This window comes from Sus scrofa, chromosome 5, assembly GCF_054392235.1.
Source record: "Sus scrofa isolate SSC_HxYL_T2T_F1_AM1 chromosome 5, Sscrofa_HxYL_maternal_Yorkshire_Landrace_v2.0, whole genome shotgun sequence".
In the NCBI taxonomy this organism is placed as follows: Eukaryota; Metazoa; Chordata; class Mammalia; order Artiodactyla; family Suidae; genus Sus; species Sus scrofa.
Window position 1 is genome coordinate 66,978,258 of NC_139387.1, and position 17,330 is coordinate 66,995,587.

The following is a 17,330-nucleotide window of genomic DNA, read 5'->3' on the forward strand; positions in this document are numbered from 1 at the left end:
AGTTTTATTATTAGGTCTTATTCAAAGTTCATTCTAACAATAATGCAAAACAGAATAAAAATAGTTAGGGAGTTCCCATCATGGCTCAGCAGAAATGAATCTGACTAGCATCCATGAGGACGCAGGTTCAATCCCTGGCCTTGCTCAGCGGGTTAAGAATCTGGCATTGTCGTGAGCTGTGGTGTAGGTTGCAGGCTCGGCTTGGATCTGGCATTGCTGTGGCTGTGGTGTAGGTCAGTGGCTACATCTCTGATTCATCTCCTAGCCTGGGAACTTCCACATGCCGCAAGTATGGCCCTAAAAAAAAAAAAAGAGAAAATAGTTATATTAAGAACCGTGGTTGCTAGAGATTTTAACAGTTTTATTAAGGTATAATTGATAACACAATAAATTGCACATATGTAAAGCTTAAAATTTAAGTTTTGACATATTGGAATTCCGTTGTGGCTCACTGGAAGTGAATCAGATGCAGGCCTCACTCAGAGGGTTAAGGATCTGGCTGGCGTTGCTGTGATCTGTGGTGTAGGTCGCAGACTTGGTTTGGATCCCGTGTTGCTGTGGCTGTGGCGTAGGCCAGCTGCTAAAGCTTGGATTTGACCCCTAGCCTGGGAACCTCCATATGCTAGGGGTATGGCCCTAAAGAGACCAAAAAAAGAGTGTGTAAAAAAAAATTTAAGTTTTGACATATATATAGACTTCTGGTACCATCATCACAGTCAGTGTAATATAGTCATCACCCACAAAAGTTTCCTCATACCCCTTCATGATCCCTCCTTTCTCTTTTCCACCCTCTCTCCCCACCTCCAGATAACCACTTATTTGCTTTTTGTCATAAGAGGTTAATCCGAATTTTCTAAAGTTTTATAAAAATGAAGTAATGCAGTATATACTTCTTTCTGTCTGATTTCTTTTACTCTATGTAACTATTTTGAGATTCACCCAAGTTACATGTACAAATAGTTCATTACTTTTGTTTGTTTTTAGCTGTGCTTCTGGCATGTGAAAGTCCCTAGGCCAGGGGTGGAACCCCCACCACAGCAGCAACCTAGGCCACTCCAGTGACAACACCAGGTCCTTTACCTGCTGTGCCACAAGGGAACTCCCCATTACTTTTTTATTGTATGGATATATCATGGTTTGTTCATGACATTTGGGTTGGCTCCAGTTTGGGTTATTACAAATAAGCTGCTGTGAACATTGTGCACAGACTTTTTATTGACATAAACTTTTATTTCTCTGGAATAAATATCTACGCATGGAATGGCTGGATCATATATATAGTAGGTTATATGTTTAATCTTTTAAGAAACTGCCAAACTGCTTTCCAAAGAGGGTGCGCTGTTTTACAGTCCCCACAGTAGAGTATGAGTGGTCCACTGGCTGCATATCTTAGAATGACCAAGCTTTTTAATTTTATCTGACAGACTGTCCTGGTAGAATTAATGCCCCCTCTTGCAACTTTTTTGTATTTAAAATGCTGCAAAAATAATATTTTGTTTTTGAAAATATTTTGAAAGTTCTCTAAATGTTTACCCTTTATTTTTGATAATATTTGCTCACTAATGCTGATTTGAAACTCAATTCATAGGAACCAATACATTTCCTTCCTTTTGACTTACATATTTTCCTTTTTTTGTTCTAGCGGCCCCTTTGTTGCTTTATGCAAACAGACGGGACCTGCGACTGGTTGATGCTACAAATGGCAAAGAGAATGCTACAATTGTAGTTGGAGGCTTGGAGGATGCAGCTGCGGTGGACTTTGTGTTTGGTCATGGCTTGATATACTGGAGTGATGTCAGCGAAGAAGCTATTAAACGAACAGAGTTCAACAAAACTGAGAGTGTACAGAATGTTGTTGTTTCTGGATTATTGTCCCCTGATGGGCTGGCATGTGATTGGCTTGGAGAAAAATTATACTGGACAGATTCTGAAACTAATCGTATTGAAGTTTCTAATTTAGATGGATCTTTACGCAAAGTTTTATTTTGGCAAGAGTTGGATCAGCCCAGAGCTATTGCCTTAGATCCTTCGAGTGGGTAAGTTTTGTGTTACGTACAAAGGTTATTTTATTTCCTTCTCCTGGCTTATTCCTCTCCATTAGCATAGACATCCCTTACCTCCAAGAGAAAAGAAACCCCAATTTTAGATTCTTTGGGCTTCTTTGTCAAGTAGACTTGAATGTGGGAAGTTATGTTGTGTTCTTAAAAAGTAAGGTGTTTTTGTAAATAGTTTTGTGTTTCTATTATCACTTATGGGATAGCCACATACAGAGGTCTTGCTTTTTTTCTGCATTTATTTTATTATAATTATGAGAGGATAATGAGATAGCAGACAAGAAGGAAGGATAACAAGAGCAGTATTTGGTAGCTCAAGATGATATAAAACTCTTCTGAATCATGTTTATTATATAAATAATTGTTTTGTAATACTAGTGTCTTTTCTATTAAATTGATTTTTTAAATATGTCAGTGTTGAATGAAAAATAAAAACTAAGTTAAGTATTTTTTTGCTGTAAGTTTTTTCTTTTTCTTTTCTTTTTTTTTAATAATGATTTTTATTTTTTCCATTATAGCTGGTTTACAGTGTGTTGTCAATTTTCTGCTGTACAGCAAGGTGACCCAGTCACACATACACATATATACATTTTTTTTTCTCACTTCGTACTCCATCATAAGTGACTAGATATAGTTCCCAGTGCTATACAGCAGGATCTCATTGTTAATCCATTCCAGAGGCAATAGTTTGCATCTATTAACCCCAAATTCCCAATCCATCCCACTCCCTCCCCCTTGGCAACCACAAGTCTTCTCCATGTCCATGATTTTCTTTTCCGTGGAAAGGTTCATTTGTGCCATGTATTAGATTCCAGATATAAGTGATATCATGTGGTATCTGTCTTTCTCTTACTGACTTACTGCATTAGTATGAGAGTCTCTAGTTCCATCCACGTTTCTGCAAATGGCATTATTTGGTTCTTTTTTATGATTGAATAGTATTCCATTGTGTATATATACCACATCTTCTTAATCCAGTCATCTGTTGATGGACATTTAGGTTGTTTCCATGTGTTGGCTGTTGTGAATAGTGCTGCAGTGAACATGCAGGTGCATGTGTCTTTTTCAGGGAAAGTTTTGTCCAGATATATGCCCAAGAGGGGGATTGCTGGGTTGCCATAAGTTTATTTTCTAATGAGAAGAGACTCTTAAAGCTATGGGCACATCTTATTACAAAATGTGAATTGTGTCCCAGCATGCTTCTCTATTACTGTATTTCAGTCTTGCCATATACCATTCCTTGCCATTTCTCTGTTGAATACATTATCGAGCCAGAGTCTGTCCTGGCTAGGTATAGTTAACTAAACATGAACTTGAAATTAGTTCACATAATTGGTTAAAATCTAAAGGTAAATAGCCTGAGAATAACTATTTTAGTACTTTGTTTTCATTGACTTCCAAGTATGATGGAAAGCTTTAAAACATGTAAAAATGGAGTAGATTAATATTATGTAATAAATTAAAATTTGGGGAAAATGAAAGAAAGGTTTATAAATGCTCCTTTGTCTTGATATCAGGCCTTTTTTGGTGACAAGGTTTTAAAGAGGATGCCATGTATAGGAAAATGAAAAACTTTGACCATAAAAGATAATATGAGCAATGGTGCATGAAATTTTAGGGAGAGAAGTTCTGGAAAACACAAACATATCTTATACGTGCTTTATATAATATATAAAAAATGTGTACTTATAGAGACATTAAGAGGTATCCACTAAGGTCAGATGGTCTCGGAGTTCCCTGGGGGCCTAGTGGTTAAGGACTTAGAATTGTCTTGCTGTGGCATGGGTTACTACTGTGACTCAGGTTCAGTCCCAGGCCTGGGCACTTCCACAAGCCATGGGTGTGGCCAGAAAAAAAAAAGTTCAGATAGTTTCTTAATAAAGCATCAGAAAATATTACACTGGCTCTAAAGGTAGGAAAAAGGGTTGAGTGTCCTAAGGAGGAGGTCACAGATGTTGGATGGTGTGGTAAACTGTACTGATTGAAGAATTTGTTTGTTGAGAACTTGGCAAGGTTTTTTTTTGAGAAATGGAATTAGTTTTGCCAATAAAGTTTGTTAGTCTCAGGGAGTGTTGAAATGTTTCTGAGGTTACTGCTTTGTAGAACTCACAGGGTTTTGGTGCTTTGAATGGTTATTATGGAGTAATACTTTGGTGAAAAGATGAATAGTTCTTTTTTTTGTTTTCTTTTTGACAGATTCAATCTTATAACTATAGGGTGATGATGGAAATTTACTCAAGTGTCAGTATGTTCAGAGTTCTCCTTTTTGTGTTCTTAGGAAGAAAGTGGGAATATCTTTAAGAATATAGTATTTAAGGACAGATAACTTGGGATAGAGAACTTTTCCTTCTTCAAAGCATGTTTATTTGTATTATGTAGTATGTATGTGGAGAGGGAAAGTGTTAAAGGACTAGAAGGGCTGCAAGAGCTCTTAAGGAGAATGGGTGGATAAAATAGCTAGATTACCACAATTCTGGAGCAGCATTTTATTTCTATAAGGGATAATGATGAGGTGGTAGTAAGTATTCAAGGAAGCTGAATTTATAGACAATTCTTGACTATTCAGGATCTAATACTCAGGATCTTATTCATTTAATGAGTAAATGAATCATTCTCATTTTGTCGCCCAAAACTGAGCTTTACTTCTGGGTAGCAGGTCTGATAAGTGTCTTAGGAAGTAACTTTTTGCCATGTGATTAAAAAAGTAAATTAGCGTTTCCATGGCTTAAATAGTTACTAGTATTTAAGGTGAGAACTTGACAAAGACTCAGCTGATAAAAGGATATTCTTGAAAGAATCAATAATAATGTGCTTTGAAAGTAGAAAGTAGTGTTATTTAAGGAAGAATAAGTATATTTTTCTTGAGGCCTAAATAAAGGCTTGGTCAAACACTAAGTGAAATATCTTTCATTATTTTTGATGTCTGTATTTAGTGTTGAGTGTGTGTGCGTGTGTGTAAAGCCACCCCCCGTCACAAACAGTTCTTGTAAAATTTGTTTTAATTTTTGGAGAGTTATTTTGTGTCATATGGCTGTTTTTTAAAGTTACGGAACTGGAAGCAAATAGAATGCAGCCAAATGGTATGCATTTGGTAATTAGCTTGATGGGGCTTATTTAAAATTATATTTTAAACTCATGCATTTAAAAATATATTTTATCAGGCAGTATTGATCTTAGATTTATTTGTGTTAACGCTTTTAGTTTTAATGGAATAGTAATTTTGGATTTGAGTTTATCACTTATCAAACAGAACACATGATTTCTAGATTGATTTTTTTAGAGGAAAAACGAAGTTTGCTTTCCAGAGAAAGACATGAAAACAGTGCTGAGGAAAAAGGTGGCTTTATCAGAGTTCCAGGATCCTGGGTTATGAGGTTCAGAAGAGCTGACTGAGCTCTCTCACATCAGCTTATGTAAAAGGAAGGCTGTTGAATGACTGGTATTGTTTGAGTCCTGGGAACTAGTGTAGACATCTGTGTGCTTTCTGATGTATGGAGTTCTTTGTGCAATCCGTCCATTTAGCCTAGACTGAAGGAAGATTTTTATTTCCCTCCCTAAATGTGGCCTCTCTCAGAGTTTTTTTTTTTTTTTTCCTCTTTCTTTTGAGTGACTGGCAGTGTAGAATTGAGAATGAGGAACAGGAAAACGTGTGTTTGGTAATCGTCCCAGAAACGAACAACCATAGTTATAGAAAGCAGGATCTTTATAGTGAGAGGTGATTCCTATGTGGCTGTGCCTCATGATGGAGCTCCGTAATCTGTTCCACGGTGACTGTACTGAGCTTAGTGCTGAGGACCTGCTGTTTCAGGTGCAAATAAAACAGTTCTGAGGGTTTTCTGCTTGTTAAGGATCTGTTCATAGTCCAAATCATTTTGGATATTTTTCAAAAAGTTAAACTTTAGTGATTCAGTCTGAAGTGCATTCATACTGAACAGCTTTGAATGATAACATTTTAAAAATACATTTTTATCATTGTCGAGAGTATTAACAATAGTAAAAGTTCTGTTTTAAAAGTGCTTGCAGGAGTTCCAGTTGTGGAACAGTGGTTAATGAATCCGACTAGGAACCATGAGGTTGCGGGTTCGATCCCTGGCCTTGCTCAGTGGGTCAAGGATTGCCTTGAGCTGTGGTGTAGGTTGCAGATGGGGCTTGGATCCCGAGTTGCTGTGGCTCTGGCGTAGGCCGGTGGCTACAGCTCCGATTAGACCCCTAGCCTGGGAATCTCCATATACTGTGGGAGCAGCTCTGGAAAAGACAAAAAAAAAAAAAAAAAAAAAAAAGGTGCTTGTAGATCTAGACCTAGTTCGGTGGAAAAAGTATTATTTATGATTTCCCTATCAATTATATAAATATAATTGTCATATTTTGAGTATGTTTAAAAGAATTTTCTGCACTGCTATATCCCAGATGACTAAAATAGGTGAGTCCCGCTAATAGAGGTGATCAGCAAATATTTTCTGAGTGACTGGACTTTATATTTTCTTTCTTTTTTTTTTTTCTTTTTTTGCTTTTTAGGGCTGCACCTGCAGCATAAGGAGGTTCCCAGGCTAGGGGTCTAATTGGAGCTGTAGCTGCCAGCCTATGCCACAGCCACAGCAACGTCAGATCCGAGCCGCATCTGTGACATACACCACAGCTCATGGCAACGCTGGATCCTTAACCCACTGAGCAAGGCCAGGGATCAAACCCTCAACCTCATGGTTCCTAGTCAGATTTTTTCCCCACTGAGCCACAATGGGAACTCCTTTATTTTTTTTTTATAATCCTATTGTTTGTCCTTGTTAGGAACATTTTGTTTTCTAAGCAGATGTAAATTTTAGCATGGTCTTGGGAATTCTAAATCAGTGTGGCTTTGTTTGCAATTGTTTATTTAAAGCATAATTACGATTTTTAGTTTGCATTAGAAGTTATCAAGATCATATTATAAAAATACACTCCCTGGAGCTTGTTCTTTGTTACCTCTAGATCCTATTTTTTTTCTTCATTTTTAAAGGTTTTATTGAAGTATAGTTGATTTACAATGTTGTGATAATTTCTCCTGTACAACAAAGTGATTCATAGCTGTGTTATTTTCTAAGCATGTTACTTCATTTTAGTGGACTTCAATTTCCTCATCTCTAAAATGATGAGCTCCTTTCAATTTTGACATTAATGTTTAAAAAATTTTTTTTAAATTGTTATTTCCCCAATGCAATTTTTTTTCTACTGTACAGCATGGTGACCCAGTTACACATACATTTATACATTCTTTTTTCTCCCATTATCATGCTCCATCATAAGTGACTAGACATAGTTCTTACATTGTTTTGAAAAGTCATACGCCTTTAAAGAAAATATATGTCTTTTTAAAAATTTATTTTAAAAGTACACATTCAAGTGTAATTTAGGTATGTTAAACTTAGGATTTCCCTTTTTTTTGGGCCTCACCCACAGCATATGGAAGTTCCCAGGCTAGGGGTTGAATTGGAGCTGCAGCTACTGGCCTATGCACACCCACAAGATATAACCTGTATCCTCATAGATTCTAGTCAGGTTCTATGGGAACTCCTAGACTTGTGTTTCTGCAGAATAGATTCTTTTAAAAATTTTGTTTTTACTGCCCTTATTGCATATGTCATCACACTTGATCTTTTTTTAGGGCTGTTTCACCTCTAAACCTCTTTTCCCATTGCACTTGATGTAAACTGAAAAATATTTTAAAATATCAAAGGATTTTTTTTTTTTTAATAAAGAATGGAAAATGTAATCCATTACTTTCGGGCAGACTATATAGATTTGGATATGTTTGGAGATAGGTTTTTTTTTTTTTTGAGATTATCTAAAAATTAAAGTAATGTATTGGAAAAGCCACTAATATAGGAAATCTGAATTGTAGGTTTACCTTTACTAGCTTCCGGGGTAGGAATCAAGGCCCTTGGAACTGGAAACATTTTTTTTTTGGCCACACCTGTGGTGTATAAAAAGATTTTTTAAGAGAATAAATAAATGTGTGTGTGTATTTATATATATTCTCAGATGTTAATGTTGGGATTTTTTCTTAACATCTTAGCCTACATCCAGTTTTTAATTCTTTATCTGAAGTGACATATCATGCCTCAAATTGAGTTTTGATTGATTATATGGCCTAATATTTTTATGTTGCTTATCGCCAGGCCCACTTTTATTGAAGGAATATTGAAAGAGAATATTTGCAGTGTGACTGCATGACTTTACCTAGTCCATTCTCTTTAGCTTTGCCTTTCTAGTAAAAGCTTCCTTTGTTTGCAGCATTGACTTTAATTCATCCTTAGCAGAGAGAAGAATGTATAGGGTACCTTTAAGTCCTCTGCATTTTGGGGCTCTTATGTACCCTTGCTGTATTTCAGTGTGGTTGGCGCTTTAGTAATTAGAGTAAATTGGTTTGACCACATCTAGTATCTGTGTTATTCAAGCTTAAGATTTTGGAAGGAATAGTTTGTGATCATTAATTCGTGAAGTAGGAATAAAATGATTGTGTTTAGTTTTTTTTTTTCCCCATAATTTCATATTTATTGTGGTCTCTGCACGTGGGTGGAAAAATAATTTTCCAGATTTAAACCAAGGTGTAGAAAAGACAAGTTTATTGAGGCAAGAGACCCTGTTAACACAGTGGGTCAACTTCCTGATAATCAGGAAGAGCCAACTCTGGGCGCATGTCTGTTTTTATGGCCCAAAGAAAGGAGTGTGAGGAGTGGTCTTGCCATACACCTGTTGACCTGCTGATTGGTTGGGGAAGAATGTGGTCTTCTGATACACTTACTGGTTGGTTGGGGAAGGATGGGGGTCTTTGAATACACTTGCTGATTGGTTGGGGCATATGTTGCCCCTATAGGGGTGGGGTAAGGAGTGGGTTACATACCTTTTCTAGTGGGGGGCAAGGAGTAGGTCAGGTTGATCTAGGGGAGGAGGTGAAGAGTGGGCCACATGCCTTTCCTAGTAGGGGGCAGGAAGGAGTAGGCCAAGTTGCTGGGTTGGGGATGTCCTTAGGAATATTGTAACAATTACAGTGAGACAGGTGGGATGATAAGGGTCTGGCACTTCTAATTGGCAATTCTTACTGGAGGCTTTTTGAGTTTTATTTTTTTGGAGTAGCCTTGAAGTCCCATAATATTGATATCATATGCCTCTTAGACTTTTTTTCCTGAAGACATTCTGGTATTTATACTGTTGGTTCTCCTTTCCTACCACTTGAACCACTCTTTTCCTTTCTTCATTAACTCTTGAAGTTTTAAAAGTGCATCATTTTGTTTATCCTTTCCCTAAGGTCATATCCATTTCCATAGCTTTTGCATAGAAGCAAATAGCCTGTTAGCACACATCTCCACAAAGTGCTGGTGTGTACAAAAGATCTTGGTCTGAACTCTCAGTAGCTTACAGTTTTGCAATATGTCCTGGTAAATTGGGGAAGTTTATTTTCTGTCCATTAAATCTTGAGACTGGTAGGGAATCTTAAGGATCTTCTAGTTAAAAAATGGCTTCACCCTTTGAAGAAACCTAGGCCTTTGCTTAAAATAAGAGAAAGCCAGGTTCTTAGTTGAGATTATCCAAGTCCATGTTTGGTGCTTTTTTTCTTCATGAAAAGTATCTTATTGAAGCCGTTTTTTTTTTCCTTCTCCACATTGAATTACTTTAAAAATGCCACATGGAAGAAATGCAACATGTTAGTTTTATTTGAAGGAGGATTTTATAAATTCTGTCTTTAGATTTATTCACTATACTGATTTCTTATTTTATCATTTTTTTTCACATCCTACTTAATTCACTTGGGTTCATCTTCCCTCTGCTTGAAGTATATTTCTTTCAGCAGAAGTCTGTTAATAGTAAGCTCTTGGTCTTTGTCTAAAAGTGCATTTATTTTGCCCTCATTCTTGAAATGATAATTTGTTGATTATGGAATTCTTGGTGATAGTTGTTTTCACTCAGTTCTTCAAGGGTATTATGACTTTGTTACTGTGAGAAGTCTGCTATTTTGTAATTGTTGCTTTGTAAGTAATTTATTATTATTATTATTTCCAGTTGTTTAAAAACAGCCCTTAATTTTGATATTTTGCAGCTTTGTTCATGTTGTGTCTAGATGTGGCTTTATTTTTATTTATCCTGCTTAGAAGTCTTGTTTCCAAAATCTAATTATTACTGTTACTTATTGATTTTAGAACATTGTTATCTATTATTTTCTTACCTGACCTTCATTCTCTTTAGTCTCTTTTGTAACTCCTGTTTGATGTTTGTGGACCATTTAATTTTCTGTTCCATGCCTCTTAATCTTGCTTTCATATCTTCTTTTTATCTCTCTAGGCCACCTTCTGATTAGTTTTTGCACCTCCTTTCCAAATAATTCTTTCTGCAGTTGTGCCTAATTTTGCAGTTTGAGTCAGTTAAGTTTTTAATATCAGCAACTGTTTTGTTTTTCTAGAAGTTCTCAGTGCTCCTCATTTAACAGACTCATTATGAGAAAATGTCAATCTATGTAAAAGTAGAATAGTGTATCAATAACATTAGACTTACAAAAAAGTTACAGAAATAGTATACACTTGTATAATCTTTACCTAGTTTCCCCTAATACTGTGTTTTATATAATCACAGAAGAGTTATCTAGACCAGGAAATTAATGCTGATACAATACTATTAGCTAATCTGTGGGCCATATTTGAATTTCTCCAATTTTCCCACTAGAGTCTTTTTTGTAGTCTAGGATCCCATGTTGTATTTAGTTATTTCCTTAGTCTTTTCTAATCTGGGACATTTTACCAGACTTTGTAACCTTGACCTTTAGAACATTATTGACTAGTCATTTGTAGAATATCCATCATTTAGGATTTGTCTGTAATGATTAGATTAAGGCTGTATGTTTTGGGGATGGCAGAGGTCATACTGTGCTCTTCTCAGGGTAGCATATCAGCAGGTACATGATGTGGATACTGGCGATGTAACATTTGATCACTTGCTTATCGTGTTGTCTGCTGTTTTTTGTTTTTTTTAACTTTTTTCCCCTAGTAATAAATATTTGTAGCTATCACTTACCCTGTTTCTCATTGTATTTTTAGCTTTGGTGACTTGCTTGCAACAGTTACTGTGGTGTTTGCCAAAAGCTGATATTTCTAGTTCCATTGTTCCTCTTACATGCATTGTTGGTTAAGAATTCCACCGTAAGGAAGAACTGTCCTGTTTTTCCTTCTTACTCATTTATCCAGTTATTTATACTAGTAAGAATTCAAGGGCATTTATTTTATTCTATAGATTATAATCCATTACTGTCATTATTTCTTGTTTAAGTTGTTCCAGATGTTGTCATTGGGAGTTCCTTCATATTTGCTCCTGTGACAGGCCCTCATTATTTTTAAAACACTTTTTTTAATAACTGTCTACACAGCACAAGATGTTCCAGATTCATCTTGTTCTTTCTGCTTCACCCTTGGAATCAACCATTTCTCCAAGGAGCTCTGTCTCCTCTTACTGGAAATAGTATTGAGAAATTAAGATCTGGAAGCTGGGTGTGTCCATAGCTAGTGGATTTTCATTGCCCTTAAGTCCTCTCAGTGGACAGAGTTAAGAAATACGTGTGTGTGTACAAACCTAGTTCTGTGTGTTTGTATTTACGTATTTAAAAAAATGAGTTCGTGTTGGTATCTGTGGTTCTAATCCACCACTGTAAAAGCACATTATGGTCTTCTCCTCCCCACACCTTTGTTTCTTCATTATTCAAGTTTGTGATAGTGAGAAGCCACAGAATGTTTTCTTACATGCTTAATCCTAGTATACAAGAGTTTCAGAATTGCTAACCTGTACTCTTGTAAGAAACAAATTTATTGTTTAGAACATAATACTATGAAAGTATTGTCAGTAAAGTTAAAATATTGTCTTCCAAGTTTATTTAGGTAATATCTGTTCTTTCCCACTTGTCGCAGTGCGGTATTTGTAATATATTTATTACTACTTGTATTCCATTTTATTTTGTTTATTTTTTTGTCTTTTTTCTAGGGCCACACCCACAGCATATGGAGGTTCCCAGGCTAGGGGTCTAATGGAGGCTGTAGCCGCCAGCCTGCACCAGAGCCACAGCAATGCGGGATCAGAGCAGCGTCTGCAACCTACACCACAGCTCACGGCAATGCCGGATCCTTAACCCACTGAGCAAGGCCGGGGATCGAACCCACAACCTCAGGTTCCTAGTCAGATTTGTTAACCACTGAGCCATAGCAAACACGTGTTTGTATTCCATTTTAGATTTCCCCCATATCCTGGTTGAATGTAAATATCAATTATCAATTATTTGGGGATTATATGAAACAATTACCATGTTTCTAAGAGGTAGAAATAACACAAAAATTTATCCTCAGAGTAGTGTCCTTTCTTCCTAACACTTCTACCCCATCCTATTTCCCCTTTCTTTCCATCCTGTTCTCAGTTAATCCTCGAGGATATCTTATTATCATTTATTTCTTATTTTTAAATTTTTTTTTGTCTTTTGTCTTTTTAGGGCTGTACCTGTGGCATATGGAGGTTCCCAGGCTAGGAGTCTAATCAAAGCTTTAGCCGCCGGCCTGTGTCACAGCCACAGCAACGCCAGATTGGAGCCACGTCTTCGACCTACACCACAGCTCACGGCAATGCCGGATCCTTAACCCACTGAGTGAGGACAGGGATCGAACCCGCAACCTCATGGTTCCTAGTCGGACTCATTTCCACTGTGCCATGACGGGAACTCCTATTTCTTATTTTAGCTTCTTGAATTCCTTTTATATGCAGATGAACTGATATATATATGTATTTTCTTACATTCCCCTTTTTTCTTACATGAAAGAGAAACATACTAAAGACAGTTTTGCACTTTCTGTTTGTTTTCCTTAACAATATATCCTGAACATTTCTCTTTTTTTTGGTGACTCTGTAGTATTCCATTGTGTAAATATGCCGTAGTTTATTCCACCACTCTCCTGTGTTTAGAAATTTAGGCTGTTTTGTTATCTGAGGTATTTTAAAGCAAATCCACACAGTGACATCTCACTTGTGAGTACTTCATTTTGCACATCTGAAAAATAAACGCTTTTTTCCATAACCACGGTACCAGTGTCTTCTACACACCCCACATGAACAAGTCTTTAATATTACGGATTACTCAGTCCATATTCTGGTATCTATAGTAGTCTCGGAAATGCTGTGTTTTAATTGGTATGTTTGAGTTAGGATTTAAAACAAGGTTCACAAGTTGCATTTCATTATACCACTCAATTTTCTCTAGAACAGTTTCCTCCACCTTTCTTTCTTCTCTCACCCTCTTGAATTACTGAAAAGGTTATACAGTTGTCTTGTGGAATGTTCCAGATTTGGGGTTTTCTAAGAGATCCTTGTGATGTTTGACTTATTTTATCCCTTTACATTTCTTGTAAAATTAAACTTCATGATAGAAAACTTGGATAGTGACAGTCAGTGTATTGGCACGAATGCTTTGTAGGTAGTACTGAATACTCTGTTCATTACATCAGAAAGTGTATAATGTTGTGTCCTAATTCTAGTGATGCTAAGATTGTTCTGTAGATTGTGGAAGTTAATTATGATATTGAGCTTCTCCTCCTGTATCCTTTAATCGGTGGGATGATCCTTTTGCACCATGCTGATATCTAGTTCCTATATATTGTTTGTTTTAACATCCACTGAGTATCATTTCTTGTATTGTTTCATTAGGGATGTCTATTATTGCTCTATAGGTCTTGTCCCATGTACTTTAGCCTTTTATGTGTTTTAACCATTTAAAAAATTTTTAATCTGTCGGATTGTTCAGTTATCTCAAGTTCTTAGAAATCTAGTTCTGTTCTTTGTCCTATTTACTGATTGTTGCCTAAGGTGAACTGTTTTTTTTTTTTTTTTTTTTTTTTCTTTTTTTGGTGTTTTATAGTTTTGAATTGTAAGCTGATCTTAAGATGGCTTGTCTGTGAGAATCCTGAGTGGCTTCATGGAGGGGCTGGTTTTCCTCCAGAGAGGTTCGCTTTTGTCAAGCACCCTATAGGGTTCAGAGATCATTTTTAAACTGAAGAATAGCTTACATGTAGTAAAATTTACAGATTTTGTGTGCAGTGTTGACATATGTGTATATATATGTTATCACCCTTTTTGAGTAAAGATCACTCGAAATTTATATTTAATTTTTGGAGTTAAGAGTTCCTGTACAGGGAGTTCTCATTGTAACACAGCGGAAACGAATCTTACTAGGAACCATGAGGTTGCAGGTTTGATCCCTGGCTTCGCTTAGCGGGTTAAGGATCTCTGGTGTTGCTGTGAGCTGTGGTGTATGTAGGTCGCAGATGTGGCTCAGATCTGGTGGTGTTCTGGCTGTGGCATAGGCTGGCAGCTGTACCTCAATTTGACCCCTAGCCTGGGAACCTCCATATGCCGCAAGTACGGCCCTAAATAAAAATAAAAAAAGAGTTCATGTACAGTGTAGATAGAATAAATTCAAACTCTAAACCTATATGAGGGTATCTTGTGGTTATAAAGTCTTTGGTGATTTTTCCCACCTTTTCAGAGCCTAGGCCAAGACAGAAAAATAACTTCTTTGCCTCCTTCTGCCAATGGCAGGTGTTTCTACTTCATTGTTCCCTGGGGGTCTGCTTTGTATAAAAATCTTACTTGTAACACAGTGCTTCCTGGTGTCAAGCTCCTATTTTCTTCTCTGCTTTGCCATTGAAATAGAAGTTCTTCAGATTTTGAGATGAGACTATCCTGTAGGGTGGCTGTAGAATCAAGCATGCACAGCTTTCAACTTCCCTGTTAATTTTTGGCTCTCTAAAGATTTCCCCTACTTTTATGTCTTAGCTGTACATTTAAAGGAGTGTTATATATTTTTATTTTGAGTATATATATATATATATATATATATATATATATGTCTTAGTCTGTTTGTGCTGTTACAATACAGTGCTGTATTCAAGCTACATAGACTGAGTAGCTTGTAACAACAGCTATTTTATTGCATATTGTTCTGGAGGCTGCAAAGTCCAAGGCCAAGGTTCACTTCTGGTGGGGGCCCTCTTCCTGGTCCATGTACCTTCTTGCTCTGTCCTCAAATGGTGGAAGAACCTAGGGGTCTCTCTGGAGCCTCTTTTATAAGGCATTAATTCCATTTATGATAGCTCTGCCCTTATGACTAAGCCCCACATTCTAATACTATCATCTTTGAGGATTTCAACATAAGAGTTTTGAAGAGACATAAACATTCAGGCTGTAGCAATGTGTAAACCAAATAAAAAGACTAACCAGTGGTTCTAGATGTTTTGTAAAAGGATTTTCTGGTTATATTATTACCAAATTATCAGAAATAGGAATTTTAACTTGTATGTTTTTAAATATTACCTTTTCTTTTGAGGGATATATATGCATGTTAGATAGTTGGGCATTATTCATACTTACTAATATGTGTACTAATAACTTCCTTTAATTATAGATAGGTAGGATTATGTAAGTAACTTCAAGGATCATGAAGTGATTTATGAGCTAGTATAGATCTGGTTCACTTAGTTTTTATGACTCAATTCTAAATGTTGTCTTAATTAGCCACCTTTGTATGTAATTATATCTTGTAAAGGGTGAAAATTGATCCCTTCAATTTAACTTTATTGAAACTGAACATTTCTAAGTATTTTTGTTAGGGGAAAGTGGATTCAGATTGAATATACATATTATATTAGGGATTTGTGACTATTTTGGAAAATTTATTATTTTATCCTTAATCATCAAATAGTCTGACAGTTGAAATATCAAAATTTCTTATGCCAGTTAAGTAAAAATGTCTTGAAAACTCAACTTTTAAAGAATGTACTTTAATTACTTCCTAATTAAAATGCCAGTTTTCTATCCTTTACTGCATTTAAAAATTATTTTCCAGAAAGCATTGCAAATGGATATTATGCCAGATACAGCAATAAAATTACATTTGTATGGAAGCTAGTGAAGAGTATATAACAACATGGTGCTGGTTTTCTTGATTTTTGATGAGTAGCAGATGTGCATACTGTTGTAAAGTGGAGCTGTAACCACATACATTGAATTCTTCGGTATCAAGTTAATATGTTTATAGTCTCTTAATTCAAAGCCAAAATAGAGTCCATTAAGGCCAAAATAAATCAGAGGCAAAATAGACTACATAATAAGAAAGTAAATAATATTTTTGCTGGGGGAATTCTTCTATATATAGCACCTGTAAACTGGCTTTTGAGAAGCCACAGGAGATATTTATCAAACACTCTACTATTTCCTAAAGGTACTCTAGGTATCCTTTTGGCTTTTAAATATGATGTTGATAAAAAGTGTTTGCAGAATATATTACACAACCAGTTGATTTGTAACAGTTTTGTTTTTAAGTGCTTATAGGTAACCATAGGTTACTAAGCTAGGTTAACTGCCCAAACAAAAACAACTAAGCCAAACCAAACCTACTCCTTAATATTTGTACCCCAATAATTTTTATTTTAGGAAAGAGTCCAAAATAAAATGATGTAGTCAATGGGGTTTACCTCATAGTCTAATAGGCAGCTGGGCTAAGGGGGAGATTTTCAAGCCTTAGTGTCAGATATTCTTCATTCTAATAATAGAAATGTTTACATCATATCCTAGCAGAGAATCCAGAGAATATTTTTTCTTCTCAGGAATTTTCTTATTTCTCTGCATCCTAAAGTCTATTCTGTTGGCAGTCTTGATATTTTTCCATTCTACTAGCTGACCTTTAAATGAAAAGTTTATACCTTTGTCATTGGTTGGTGCTCATTCCCCTGTTAAAACTCTGTCTTAAAAGTAGTAGCTCCTAAATACTGTTCTTTTAAAAATCTAACATCTTAGTATGTCATTTAAGCTTTTAGCGGGTGTGCTTTACCATATCATCCTGATTTCTTTATATTAACACAGCTTAACCGTTACAGCCAGTCTCTATATCTGTTACATATTTTAGTGCTGGAAATGACGTTTTTTTTTTAACCTCTTCAATGCAGATATAACTCTTGGTGACTTAATTGACATTCATTGTCCCCATTATGCTTTCTGTTGACCTCTCTGCTCTGTCTAGCTGTGTAAGTAACATTTGTGGAAATTTTGAAGTGATAGAGTTATTTTGAAAAACTACAAACCTCTTAAGGATCAGTTTTGTTTTTAAATTACGTACTATAATAGACTGATGTGAAAAATTGTAAAGTTAAACTTTACTGGGATTTTTAAGAGCTGTTTTGTAAACTTTACTTGTAATTTTTGTAGGTCACATAATCTCTCTTTGAT

General features: G+C 35.9%; 1 protein-coding gene across 1 annotated transcript in view; it reads left to right on the top strand.

Annotated features, from left to right (window-relative positions):
• Nucleotides 1-17,330, top strand: part of LRP6 (LDL receptor related protein 6) — a 170,011-nt gene that overhangs the window by 17,825 nt on the left and 134,856 nt on the right. The window contains exon 2 of the mRNA XM_021092344.2: nt 1,643-2,036. Coding sequence (XP_020948003.2) covers nt 1,643-2,036 — 394 coding nt within the window. The remainder of the gene's footprint in view (nt 1-1,642; nt 2,037-17,330) is intronic.